Raw genomic sequence first — 13,126 nt, forward strand, 5'->3', positions numbered from 1 at the left:
AGAATTATTCTTATTACACTCCCAAGTGTGCAGGATATAGCCAGCATGAGGCTTTCCATGGTGACAATGTCTATATATCGCCAACATGATGCAATAAAACGTTCCACGACCTAGATGGCAACACTGAAGACACTCCAAATAAACGTCAACAAACAGGACGGAAATCCAATCGGTGGAACCGAGGATGATGAAAATATGAAGGCATGCTTACATTCATTTTACATTAGTTGTTGATCTGGCCACAGGCAAACTGTAGCGCAAATAGTGTTGCGCAACAAAGAGAAAATGACCAACCTGCCTATCATTCGTCACCACTCGCCCCTTTCCGTAACCTCCAAGATGACTCGTCCCCCACTCGATACTTGTTATGTGCGAAAATACGACAAACCAATCAGAACGCGCGTAAATGAGCGCGGTGCTTTGATAAAAATAATCCAGAGTACTTAAATCGTTTATGGCATTATGTCATTGTTTAAAGAATCATGAAAATTATATATCGTCATATTGAAAGTACAAAGAACGTAGCTAAAAGGATTTTGCTGCCTATTATGAAGTTTTTAATAAGAATCATGCGATTGACCGTGAGAGATTCAAATACACGCACGTGCGTTTGTTGACATCACTGGTCTCATGGGTCCAACTGAGTGTATTTCTGACGATCTTGCGGGCTTGATATGGAGATTGTACGTGCGCTTCGACCAATTTTAGGAAATGTAATTATAATCGCCACGAGTTTCAAAACAATAATATCGTATTTGTATGTAACTAATCAACTTTAATCTTTAACATTGGGCTTATATTTCATAGCTCTGGGGATATTTTAGTCTGAGTGTTTTTTGGTCATTAATATTTTTTTCAGCGAATTCATTTGAAATTCCACCAGGGGTGTGACAGCAAGGTTACACGAATGTTCAGTTTGAGAAATATTTTAAAGTCATTTGGGATTTAATGTAGATGATTTATTTTATTTTTATTATTTTTTTTGTATATTCAATAAAACAATTCCCATTTGTGATAATTAAACCCCATTAAGAAAATTAACATAATTGGAAATATAAAGTGAACAGCTGGTAATAATTACATTAGAATATGTCTAACAAATATGTTTTTCTCCTTCTTTTAGTTGTATCAAAGAGGTTTAATTATTTAAAATAAGTAAGTAAACAAAACCCCAAAACAACAACCTAGCAATACAATGTACATGTGCTTCGGTGATATTAAGAAACTTTGGAATCAAACAGGGATAGAGTTATTGTTCTTTTTTAAAGTAGTTCTGATGTTCATGCGCCAATATGAAATCCTTCCCGAGGGGCACGAGTCGCTATTCGGCTTGTCCCGGAATAACACGAGTTGGTCTCGAATGCCTGCCTATATGCGAGATTTGCTCGCTTCGCTCGCATATAGGAAGACTGGTCACTTTCTCTCTGTTGCGGCAGCCCTATTTGCGCTACAGTTTGCCTGTGATCCGGCACACACTCTTAAGATGCATTATCATGGGGTTGTGTAGCATTGCCCCCATTTCCAGTACGAAGGTAAATTATTGTTTTCCCATCCTCCCCTGCTTCATACGGTGCCGACACACCAATACGGTCTCTCTCCTCAAGTCGATTAGCGAGTGATCCACACTCTCTCGAGGCTGAACTTGAAGGGAAATCTAAATATTCAAATGAACAGGGGTCTACACTTGTCACAGTAGAGTTGTCCGATCCATCGGAATATTTTTCAAAGTATATCTGTTTAGGATAATCAGTTGCTATTCTTCGTATTCTTCGTGGCGTTCTGCCTTGTTTATCACATGCGTACTGATCAGCACCTTTGTCCACGAGAATATCATACAGTTCAAGGAATGCCCCTTTGGCTGCATAGTGCAGTGGTGTCCATCCATGTTGATCGACAGAATTCAGGTTAGCATCCTTTTCCAAGAACAGCTTCACACAGCCAATTCCCCCATTTCCGGCTGCAATGTGAATAGGGGCCCTGTCCTGCAGATCCACAGCACAAAGATTGGCTCCTTTTTCTAGAAACAGCTTAGCAGTTCCTGGTGTCTTTCTTTCCGCAGCCACATGCAGTGCAGTTCTGCCCTTGTCATCTTGAATGTCCAACTTCGCACCATATTCCAAGAGCAGTGATATACATTCTCCATTCAAATCTGGAACTAAGTCTGGTAGTGCCTTCCTTTCAAACATGGTAGATGTGGGTACAGACGTGGGTACAGATGCGCTTAGGAACGACTTAGAATCAATTCCGTCTTCAATTGTAGCATATCTGTGAAGGGGCGTCATTCCCATTGTATCCCGTGAGCAAGGATTTGCCGCGTTCTGTAAGAGTAATTTCATTGTATCGCTTTGTCTGAATTCAGTTGCATAATGCAGTGGCGTCCTGCCATATTCATCCATCGCATTTACATCAACACCACCTTTCAAGATAAACTGCACAATATCGAGTGCCTGTTTTCCTGCTGCAATGTGACGGACTCTCCTCTTAATTTCCACGTCCTCACAAGCTGTAGCAATCCTCATGCTGTTCAAATCTTGGAGTCTTGGTTTGCAACTTGAGTGTAACAGGGAAGTACCATGTTCATCACGCTTCTGTAAGTCAAACCCCTTTTGACACATCAGTTCAACAACATCAACGTCACCAAATTCAACTGCAGGAAACAAGGCTGTCCTTCCTCTGTTGTCCAGACCACAACAATGAACATTCTGAACTTCAAGGAGGTACAGGAGTTTCTCAACGGCATCAATTTCGGTCGAGGCGGCTTTATGAAGCACCGTCTCGCCAGCATTGTCTCTAATGTCAAGTGATGCTCCCAGCTCACACAACAGCTTCAACATCTCTACCTCTCCATATAGGGCCACCAGCATCAAACTTGTTTGTCCATATAAGTCAAATTCTGGCATTGATGTCAACTCCTTTGTTGCACAAGTACCTGACAGTGTTCACATCTCCACACTTCCCAGCTAGATGCATACATGTTCTTCCATTGCGATCTGCATGGTTTATGTCACTACCAGCTTCAACCAGAGCTTTCACGATGACCGTGTGAGTTTGATTTGAGCATATGAGTGGTGTCTGTTTGTCTGCATTCATCATATTAACCATAGCATTTTCCTCAAGTAGAATTTTAAGACACTCTACCGATGAGCTCTTAACAGCTACATGGAGTGGCGTTAACCCAAGATAATCTTCAGCATTCACATCTCCACCGGCTTTACACAGTATTTGTATCACCTGAGCGTTGTTTGCCTTGCAAGCAAAATGAATTGCCACACGATCGTTCCAACTTTTCCTGTTTACAAACTGCTTCAAGCTGTCAGTTGCCCAGTTTTCATCCTCTTCACTTTGGGCATGAACAAAACGTATATATGAGCAAAGAACGTTTGTTTTCATGTGACTGTCAATTTTGGACATTGCTGCTAAATGGAAAACAGTATATGTTTCAGATTCTGTTGTCATGGTGATATCTGCGCCACACTCAAGTAACTTAGCAACACAATCAGAACTACCATGGAGTGCTGCCTCATGTAAGAGGTTTACTCCATGAATCACGCAATCGTAATCCACGCCCATCTCAAGAAGATGGTTTAGGATCACGGCGGTGGGATGAGCAATGGCAAACCATATCAAATGCTCCAGGTTCCGAACACAACCCGTTGCGAGAAGTCTGAGTTTTGAACACCAAAGAAAATGCGTTCCGAACACAATCCGTTGCGAGGATTCTCCTGACAGCATAGTCAATTGTTATATTTCCAGGACTGGTATGAGCATGTTTATCTGATCTCGATAACACGCTGCAAAGAACTTTCAAGCAATCCCGTAATGCACACATGTCCTCATTTTGTATTTTACGTTCAAGGAACATTTCAAGAAAGTGTCGCTTTTGCGTGAGCAAAATAGCAATGACGTATTTTTCAACCGATCCCACTGTATACCAAATGACAGGATCTCTTGGCTGATGTGGTCTGTATTGACTGGTGAATAGGGTGATCCACAGAGAGCTCGAGTGCTGGTTATATCGGGGACTCTCCCCATGGCAAGTATGTAGTTGATCAGATCGTGATCATTTACATACACCGCGCTTGTTAATAGTTCCGTCAGTAACGCATCTGGAGACTGCTTATCAATGGCGGCGATCAACAACTCAGATAGTGTCCTTATGTTTTTGATAACCATACACGATGGGATGTATGAGCAATGGAATAGGCTTTGATACGGCGAATCTTCTACTGGTTTTCCAATTCTAATTTTCAAGTGACATGGCATTGCAATGTCAATATGTCACTCAATCTTCCTCCATCTTTCCATATTCTGAACATCACGTCTGCAAATTCGGCATCACGTAGAGCTGGATGGTCAAGAACAAGTAGAGAGTCATTAGACAACAGCAGCTGGGTGAGTCGGTCAGCTAGAATACCATAATCGTCCCTCGACACAATGACCACCACTTCATTTGCCCTTGCCTAATGTATCTCTGTTCTCACAAGTTCCAGAAGCAGTTCTGCGAGACATATTCCAAGGCACATCGCCGGCGATATCGAGGCCAAAGATATGAAAACAGCATCAAATACTGACTGGTGGTAACACTTTAAAATGTTGTCAACTTTTCGCAAATATATACCACAGATTGATTCAGCCTTTGTCAAAATAGTACGTAAACTTGGTCTTGAGTCAATGTCACACAGGGGTATTAAGGTATCAATGACCTTTCTGACAGTTTGAGCTGTGTTTATCTGTTTCAACAGGTTTATATCTAAGGCGTCATTATTCACCAGTACGAGCAGGAGAACGAGATATCCCAGAGGATCACTTTCTTTAAGAGTTGTGATTTCTTCTGTCATGTATACATCCGGTCTGCAGAAAAACTTAATCCCTTCAACCTTTGCCTGCTTACTTCCGGCATAAAATGAGCAGCACTGTTGGAACCCAAGAGATCTTTTCTGTAATTTCATTTATTTCTTCCTCTGAAAAATGTAACTTTCCACAATATTGTTTCAATAATCTTTTCTTTTCACTTTTCCGAAGAGAATGCTGTACTGAGTCAAGTGAAAATTTCCGGATGTTCTTGAATAATGTGTATTTCTTGAGGCGACTTTCACACTGGGCACTGATGTTTGGTCTGGATGTTATGATGAGATAGATGTGTCCAGATTCTACAGCCACATGATGTCAAACAACCTGCTCCACTCGTCCATCCTAGTTTGCCAAGGTTGCTGCATCCAAAAATGTTGTCAAGCATCACAACATATTTAGGGTTGTTATTAGTAGCATAGGTTCTCTGTGTTTGGGGAATCAGGTTCCATTCGTTATACGACGTAAGTATAATTGGCCTGCACCCTTTCTCTTTTGACATATCATCAAGAAGTTTTAATCCAATCCTGGATTTACCTGAACCAGATTTCCCCTTGATGAAGATACACCTAAATGATCGGAGGATTTTTGCAGCGGATCTCTCAGCAAATGTTGTCACATATTGTAATGGGTCGTCGTGGTTTATCAGCATTTTTGTTGAATCTAGAAAATAAATATACTATAAGCAGTTGTTCTTACAAGGCTTTGATTTCTATGGATATGTGTAAACATATTATATTCCTTCCTGAATGTCCAAGATCCCAAATATGGCCTGCTCCACGGTAAGACAGAGGTACCAACTGCCACATGAGGTGAGGTCAAATTGACTGGAATTTGCCCTCATGACAATTAGGAGATAAACGTACTGTGTTTGGAAATTAGATGAATGTTAGACCGAATTGATAGTCTCTAAATTAATCATTCGTGAGGTTTCAAATGATTAATTTAGAGACTATCAATTCGGTCTAACATTCATCTAATTTCCAAACACAGTATGTTTATCTCCATTCTACCATAACCGATTTAACATCGAACTTCCTCGCCCTGCGGAAGACACTGCGTAATCCGGCATGGGATGAGAGGCGAATTGAACTCGTCTTTTAAAGGAGTGGTAGGTTCCGTTCGTATTTTTTTTAACATTGCAACATAAAAAATATTCTGTCCAAAGAAAACAAACTACTGTTTATTCAATGCAATAATGTAACACCTAAGAGCTTGGTTTTTATAATCATAACTCCACAAGACCGATATAATACCAGCCTATTGTTTTGTGTGCCGTATTACTGTACGCCCCTGGCCACAGTATAATGGAATCGTCTGACCTACTTATTCACGAACGTTTTGCCGCACAAATAGGATAGATGAAAATCAGAGACATGCTTTACTGAATTGATGGCGACTAAATTTCAATTGGAACCGAACGTGCGCGTAGCGTGAGGTTTCAATTGATATATTTAGTCGCCATCAATTCAGTAAAGCATGTCTCTGATTTTCAAACACACTAGGGTTATCTCCATTCTACCATGAACCATTTAAAATCGAACTTCCTCGCTCTGCGGAAGACACTGCGTAATCCGGCATGGGACGAGAGGCGAATTGAACTCGTCTGTGAAGGGAGCGGTAGGTGCCGTTCGTATTTTTTAAACATTACAACATAACAATATTCTGTCCAAAGAAATCAAACTACTGTTTAATCAATGCAATTAAATTATGTAATACCCGAGATCTTGGGGTTTTTTTTCATCCCAACTCCACACGACTAAAACCAGCCTATTGTTTTGTGTGCCGTGAAACTGTACCCCCCTGGCCACACTATAATGGAATCGCCTGACCTACTTATTTTCTTCGAAGTAGACAGTTACGCAACAGTTTGAAATGGCGGACGAGCCAGTGTTTACATTTTGCGAAAGGTTGAAATTTGAAGTGACAGTGGGTAATACTTGACTGACTGTCGAATCTGAACCCTGCAGAATCGAAGAATAGATCCTTTCCTGATCAACCTACGACCTGTAACTCATCAAAGACTGTTGATTTTTTATGACCGGCCGATCATGATTTCACGTACTGCCTCAACCCCGGCATGCGACAAAAGGGTGACAGTGCTGCTGCTTAGTGTACATGCGACTAACTTGTGATTCCTTGGAACTTTGTTTTCTTCGTTTGGGACTGGACTGTGTCCAAGCGTTTTTCAAAGTAGATGAACATAACAGTGACAACCTTGCGGGGAAGCTGTCAGAGAGCAGAATTATTCTGTGAACGATGCAACGGGATATGATGGAGTATGACTGTGAGTGGCATAAATGTGGTGTTTCGCCAGACCGTTAGATCTACTAGTATCTTGCAAATTTCCCATTCTAAACGGAATTAAATATACCATTTACCAGGTAGGTAAATGTTTACTAATGTTTTGCTGCATAGTTTGTATAGGTAGGGATGTATTTTTACAAGGCTTTCTGATTTATATGTTACATATTGTTTTGTTTATGTTTGGGGCTGTGTATTGTAACTGAGTTTGAATATTTTTATAATAGAATTAATATGATAGTGAGGTTCCCTCATAATAATTGTTGGTGGTGTCATATTATTGTCATGTAAATATTATTGTATTTTTTTCGAGTTTAAATAAATGTTTATCAGCATTTCCATCACGTCTGTTGTGTTGATATTAGTCATGTTGGTGGTCAAGCTGAAGTAGTGCGGCAGTGTTCTATACGTGCGCAGTGAAGCGCAATGAAATCAAACGCATTTTAATCCAAAAATTTCCAATTGCCTATGTGGAATATTCGAAAGTCAGCGTCAAAATCCATGGAGTTGTTGTTATGATCCTCCATCATTGTGGTCAAACGGAAGTAGTTCGCACAATAAGATTTGTTAATGCGCTTACCGAGTATAGCGTTGACCCTTACAATCAGATGAGCGTCAATCCACAATTGATGCCGTCTGATTTTTCTGAACAACCAATCAGAATCTAGTATTTTCTTGATTCATGGTAGAATAATATCTTGAGACTATTTTGGTATTGGACACATTAAATAAAACTCCCTTTTGATCTTACCCAGGTATATTGTCTAAACTCAGTTTCGGCGTTTCCGATTATACTTACGGATGATATTAGCGAGGGGAGTGTGGTGCGCATCTGAAACAGGGCGAAATCAAACAGTGATTAGATAGACTCTACTCTGTTGTTTGATCATCAACACTGTTCATAACGTCTTCACTTGGTGGAAGCTTGGGTTTGGAAGCATACGTTATATTTGGGATTACACTTTCACACTCGTTTTGTATAAATCGTATGGCACACTTGATTGTCCGTGTAATAATCTCTATATATTACTCTCCAATAAATAAGATGCTTTGCCCAGCAAACTAACAGTTAGAGCTGAGTAATGTATGCTATCCCTCTGTTGCAATATGTTGTTAAGTGCAGCCGGTACTTTCTTCTTATGCATCATATGATACATAACGTAGAAGTTATATCCGCACTCTCTTGCGCAAATAATAGAAATGAGGACAAATGTAATGTACACCATGACTCGGATATAAATAGCCATTGGCCTCTGAAAGTCTCCTTATAAACCTTCATAATTACCAACGGCCAAGAAAGCAGGAAGTGTAGCAATTCACCCGTCTCAACCATAAAACGTTAATAAAACATACGAAAAAAGTAATTTAATCTGTCATGTACCTTCAGCTGAGAGATATCTGGAGTTACAATGTAACATTTGGTTTTGTAAAGCTTCGAAAACCTGTGACATCGAAGTGCCTCCTAACATGAAATTAAATCTGCTCAGAAATACGGCCTACTATCACCTACAGTTGCGGACAATACTCGTGTTAAACTGAACAGTACTTTTTTACAGAAAGTACAAATCACATCAGTGAGATTAGTGATGAGAGATATGAATACTTACCAGACTGAGTCGCCATATTGAAGTTAGGGTCAAACGTCACTCGTTATGCACCGGTTAGCACAGGTCACGAACGCAAATGTCAAGCTGTTTCGTTTACATGAAGAGATTCATTATACGGCCTATTTTTTTGTCAGTTGGGAACTTAAATGCTTTGGTGTGACGCAAAAAGACATTTATTTAAAAAAAAAGCGTTTGATGGCGTGAACACGACTTCTGTATTACTTGATGCCTCATGTGATGAGAGTACCCGTCTTTCTTGTCAAAGTTTTGGGTTCCGGTCCCATATTGTTATTATATGTTGAGTGGTTCCTGTCGTCGAAATGCCATTATTTTGAGAAATGTCACACAAATCCAAACTCACTCACGTTGTAACAATGTCCCTAATGGGACAGTGATGCAAGAGTGTGTCTAGTATCTCGCTCAGCAATATTCTAGCTTCATGTATATAGGGGCGGTAGGGTAGCCAATTAGATAGAACGTTCGCTCGTCACGTCGACAACCCGGGTTCAATTCCCCATGTGGGTACGCTGTGTGACCGCCGTGATATTGCTGCAGTATTACCAAGGGTGGCGTAAAAACAAACTCGCACACTCCAGCTATATGTCGGCTGCCAGTAAATATTCTGGAATCTGGACCAGACAATCGAAACGATTTGTGTTGTGAACAACGTGTATCGAAACATGACAAGCTATCCCAGGGTAGGAAACTGCAAAAACATTCAGCCAGACAGCGGCGCTGGTTATATATAAACCTTGCCAGCCCTGACCAAAACATACCTGCCCACAAAAATATACTCATATACATGTCTAAATTTTAACCCGACCCTGACCATTTGAGAATCAGGAAAATAACCCGTCCCGTGCGGCAGGCAGGTATTTCGAACGATGGCTATCCCGCAATCCATCATTTCTGACGACCGCTGGTTATCCCCCGATCCATCACTTCTTAGAGAGCCTGCTCGTAGCGCCTCTTATCCCTACAGTCAATGCAGGTACCCGGTATTTTTTATAACAAATGCCAGGTTTGTCATCCTATGTTTATTAGTAGATCCAGATAATTAAGTCTCTTGTTGATAAAAGTTGATCCAAGGAATGAAATATAGCGTATCCTACATAAAGAATATACATAAAGAATATCGGAACACTCTTTGTAAAACTGCAGTACGACCATATGACACAGTATGTAATGTTTGAATTAATTCATAAAAACGTCAACAAAGTCAATTCCACAAAATAATCAGTTTTTTAAGTGTCTTAGAAGTTTGAAGAAGTTCTTCTACACTAAACAAATATATTATTACTCTATTCATTCTTAAAACTAAGAAATATACTATTGTTGATATAACAAGCGCAATAACTATGCAAGAATACGTTTTCAATTAATTCATCTTATTAGTATCATTGCAGGGGTGGTATCATATCAGGATTAATTCTTTACAAAACAGCTCTGTACTGGTACTTGCATAATGTCTATTACTATTGGAATTAGTTATCGTTGACAGAAAGGGGGCGGTGGGGTAACCTAATGGTTAAAGCGTTATCTCGTCACGCCGAAGACCCGGGTTCGAATCCCCACATGGGCACAATGTGTGAAACCCATTTCTGGTGTCCCCCGCCGTGATGTTGCTGGAATATTGCTAAAAGCGGCGTAAAACCAAACTCAGTCAGTCAGTTAACAGAAAGAGTTATCGTTGTGCATTCTCCGTGTTGTTGAAGTGTCGAGGCGAATCATACAGTACAGTTTTATGCAATATAAAAGCACGCTATCTCCAAACGTAAAGCTAATTATTTGCGTGAAACTTGAACACCATTTTGTCACAGACTACAATGATCTTAGCTCCTTACAATTGGTCCGGACCAATTGTAAGTTTCGATTGTAACTTACAACGGTCTTAGCCTACAATCGCTTTGTGCAAGTCGATGGCGATTGTAGCCGAAGCCTAAGATCGCGATCTTAAGGATTTACAATAATTGTAGCGCTAAGATCGTTCTGTGCAAGTGGGCCCTGGTCTTCACACGCCAACATGAATTCTTTTCTTGAGGGGCATGAGTCGTTATTCGGATTGACCCGAAACAACACGACTGGGTCACGAATGTGACAATTGGGAAAGCGTTGCTTCCCTTCCACTGACAAATTGATCCACATTCCCGTGTTAGCGAATGCTTGAAAGCCAAACACAAACAACATTAATATAACACAATTAGAATTGAACATGATCATCTATTACTAAAAGTTGGTACATCGCTGTTTGTTACTTCAGAAAACAGGGTCCCTATTGATTAAATAACTGGTGGTAAATGGAATGAAAATATCAAAAGTTCCAGTATGGTAAACACATTGGGAAAGATATTGGAACATGGGTGTGTAACAGCTCGCGCCGAGAAAACACGACTCGCTGTGGGGTTTGAATCCGTTTATTCGAGCAGAAGAAAAATACCCCGTCTATAAGACAAAGCAACTCCGTTATCTCCCTGTCCGACGGCAACGTGATGAAAAACCTGGTGACAACTCTGGCTTGGCCTCACATGTTCGCCACTCAGAACGCAATGACAGCCACCAGACACCACGAGGTATCATCTTCTTGAAACAGATGATCCAATCACCCATTTAAAATCTTCAATGTTATCACAAATATTCCCACTAACATGAAATGCACGTAATATGCATATTCATCAACCTGGCCGAGACATCCAGACAACCGAGGCATGTTCAGAACCCCGAGCGCCCGCGCTATTGCCTCCCGTGAGCGCTCGCATCGGCCCTGAACGGACGCGAGCGCTTGGTTACATTAAACCATTCGTGACCAACTCGTGTTATTCCGGGACAAGCCAAATAGCTTCTTTTATTAATATATTCTTAAAGGTGAAATACTGTAAATATTGGTGTAAATAAAAATGGTATTTCACGGAGTAGAATATCACTTTTTCCTCGAACTACGAAATGCGAACTACGAAATCGATGTCTCGATCATTTATAAAGAAAGGTCAAAATATAACAAATAGAATAGTTTTTTAATGTTGTCAAATAACATGTATATTTTATCTCGTGGTCTGACAAAGTTGATATCTTCACTCGTGGCTGCGCTACTCGTGAACAATATCAACTTTGTCAGACCACTCAATGAAATATACATGTTATACGACAACATTAACAAAATATCCTCTATGTCTTATTGTTGGAGGTTACGGAAAGGGGCGAGTGGTGACCAATGACATTAAACATGGTCGCCATCCTGGTTCGCTTGGCGAGGCAGCTGTGAGGAAGGTTCGCGTGCGCGCGCGAACGCTGGAACGGGCACAGGCGTTCAGGATCGAGCGCTCGCTAGCGTTCGCGGGCACACGCGGTTCTGAACACGCCACAGGCAAATAGAATACCATGAATACTATTACCCTCAACACTGTACAACACAAAAAAGGAAATATTTTGTATAACTTTTTATTGACTTTTAAATAAAACAAAAATAATCAAAATACACAATAAAACCACAATGTATTAAATACGTGAAACCGTCACTGCTACAGGTGTATACAAATTATGCTGAAACATTAATTTTCGAAATGCCCCGAAGTCTAACAATCATAATGACACCATCACGTGTATACCTAAAGACACTTAGGTCACAGCATTAATCAAACCATCAAACTGATTTCACACAAACATTAAGGAGAAGAAAAAAACACCCAAAATATGGTAAAGTTGTTATGTTACATAGTGAACAGTTAACACAATACTGGTTTCCTCGTGATGTTCAATGATTCAGGTGTTTTTATGATCAGACGATCAATAGATAATATAATCAAGATGTCCTCGGAAAAATGGAACAACCTTCCATCATAATCATAAATCCAGAAATCACATAATAGTATGCAAAACGTATAGACATGTATCAACACAAACAGATATGTATCTTGAAATCATGAAGACTTTAACTTATATATTTGATAGTTTAAAAGAAAATAGGCAACCTGACAAGTGAACTACTAGGCTGGACTTGTGTTTCTACACAATATATTCAACAAATGAAAACTCCAGCACGAAAGACACAATGTACCTGTTTCCACTACCTCGATGTTGACATGTACACCTGTACACCGGATTATGGATTTAACCAACTCATTACATGATATTTTATGTGAAATATGTAACAATATCTACAAATGTTCATAAAAGGACCATTTAGAAATCATTTACATCAGTATGTTTGGATAAAGGCCACTTTGAAGAATCACAGTTACATAAGTTACATAGCTGCAAGAGTTGTATGATCCCCAGGGAGTTGAGATTGATAATACAATGTGCCATTTGAGATTGACATCTAATGATCGAAGGAAAAACAAAGCGCCTTTCAGCAGGTGATCTGGATATTG

The 13,126-nt window shown here is 40.1% G+C and overlaps 2 protein-coding genes across 2 annotated transcripts; both read right to left on the reverse strand.

The window, feature by feature from the left end:
• Window positions 1–1,388: 1,388 nt before the first annotated feature.
• Window positions 1,389–3,026, reverse strand: LOC124258438 (ankyrin repeat, PH and SEC7 domain containing protein secG-like). Its single transcript, XM_046692565.1, has one exon. The coding sequence runs from the start codon at window positions 2,898–2,900 to the stop codon at window positions 1,479–1,481; it is 1,422 nt and encodes a 473-aa protein (XP_046548521.1). The 5' UTR covers window positions 2,901–3,026; the 3' UTR covers window positions 1,389–1,478.
• A 674-nt stretch (window positions 3,027–3,700) lies between these two features.
• LOC124258550 lies at window positions 3,701–8,792 on the reverse strand. Its single transcript, XM_046692649.1, has 3 exons — window positions 8,760–8,792; window positions 7,952–7,984; window positions 3,701–5,511 (listed from the first exon to the last, which is right to left on the reverse strand). Exons 1-3 carry the CDS (start codon window positions 8,773–8,775, stop codon window positions 5,093–5,095), a joined length of 468 nt encoding a protein of 155 aa, XP_046548605.1. The 5' UTR covers window positions 8,776–8,792; the 3' UTR covers window positions 3,701–5,092.
• Window positions 8,793–13,126: the final 4,334 nt, after the last annotated feature.

Source organism: Haliotis rubra, unplaced genomic scaffold (genome assembly GCF_003918875.1).
Source record: "Haliotis rubra isolate DU_JTF1 unplaced genomic scaffold, ASM391887v1 Scf10, whole genome shotgun sequence".
Classification (NCBI taxonomy): Eukaryota; Metazoa; Mollusca; class Gastropoda; order Lepetellida; family Haliotidae; genus Haliotis; species Haliotis rubra.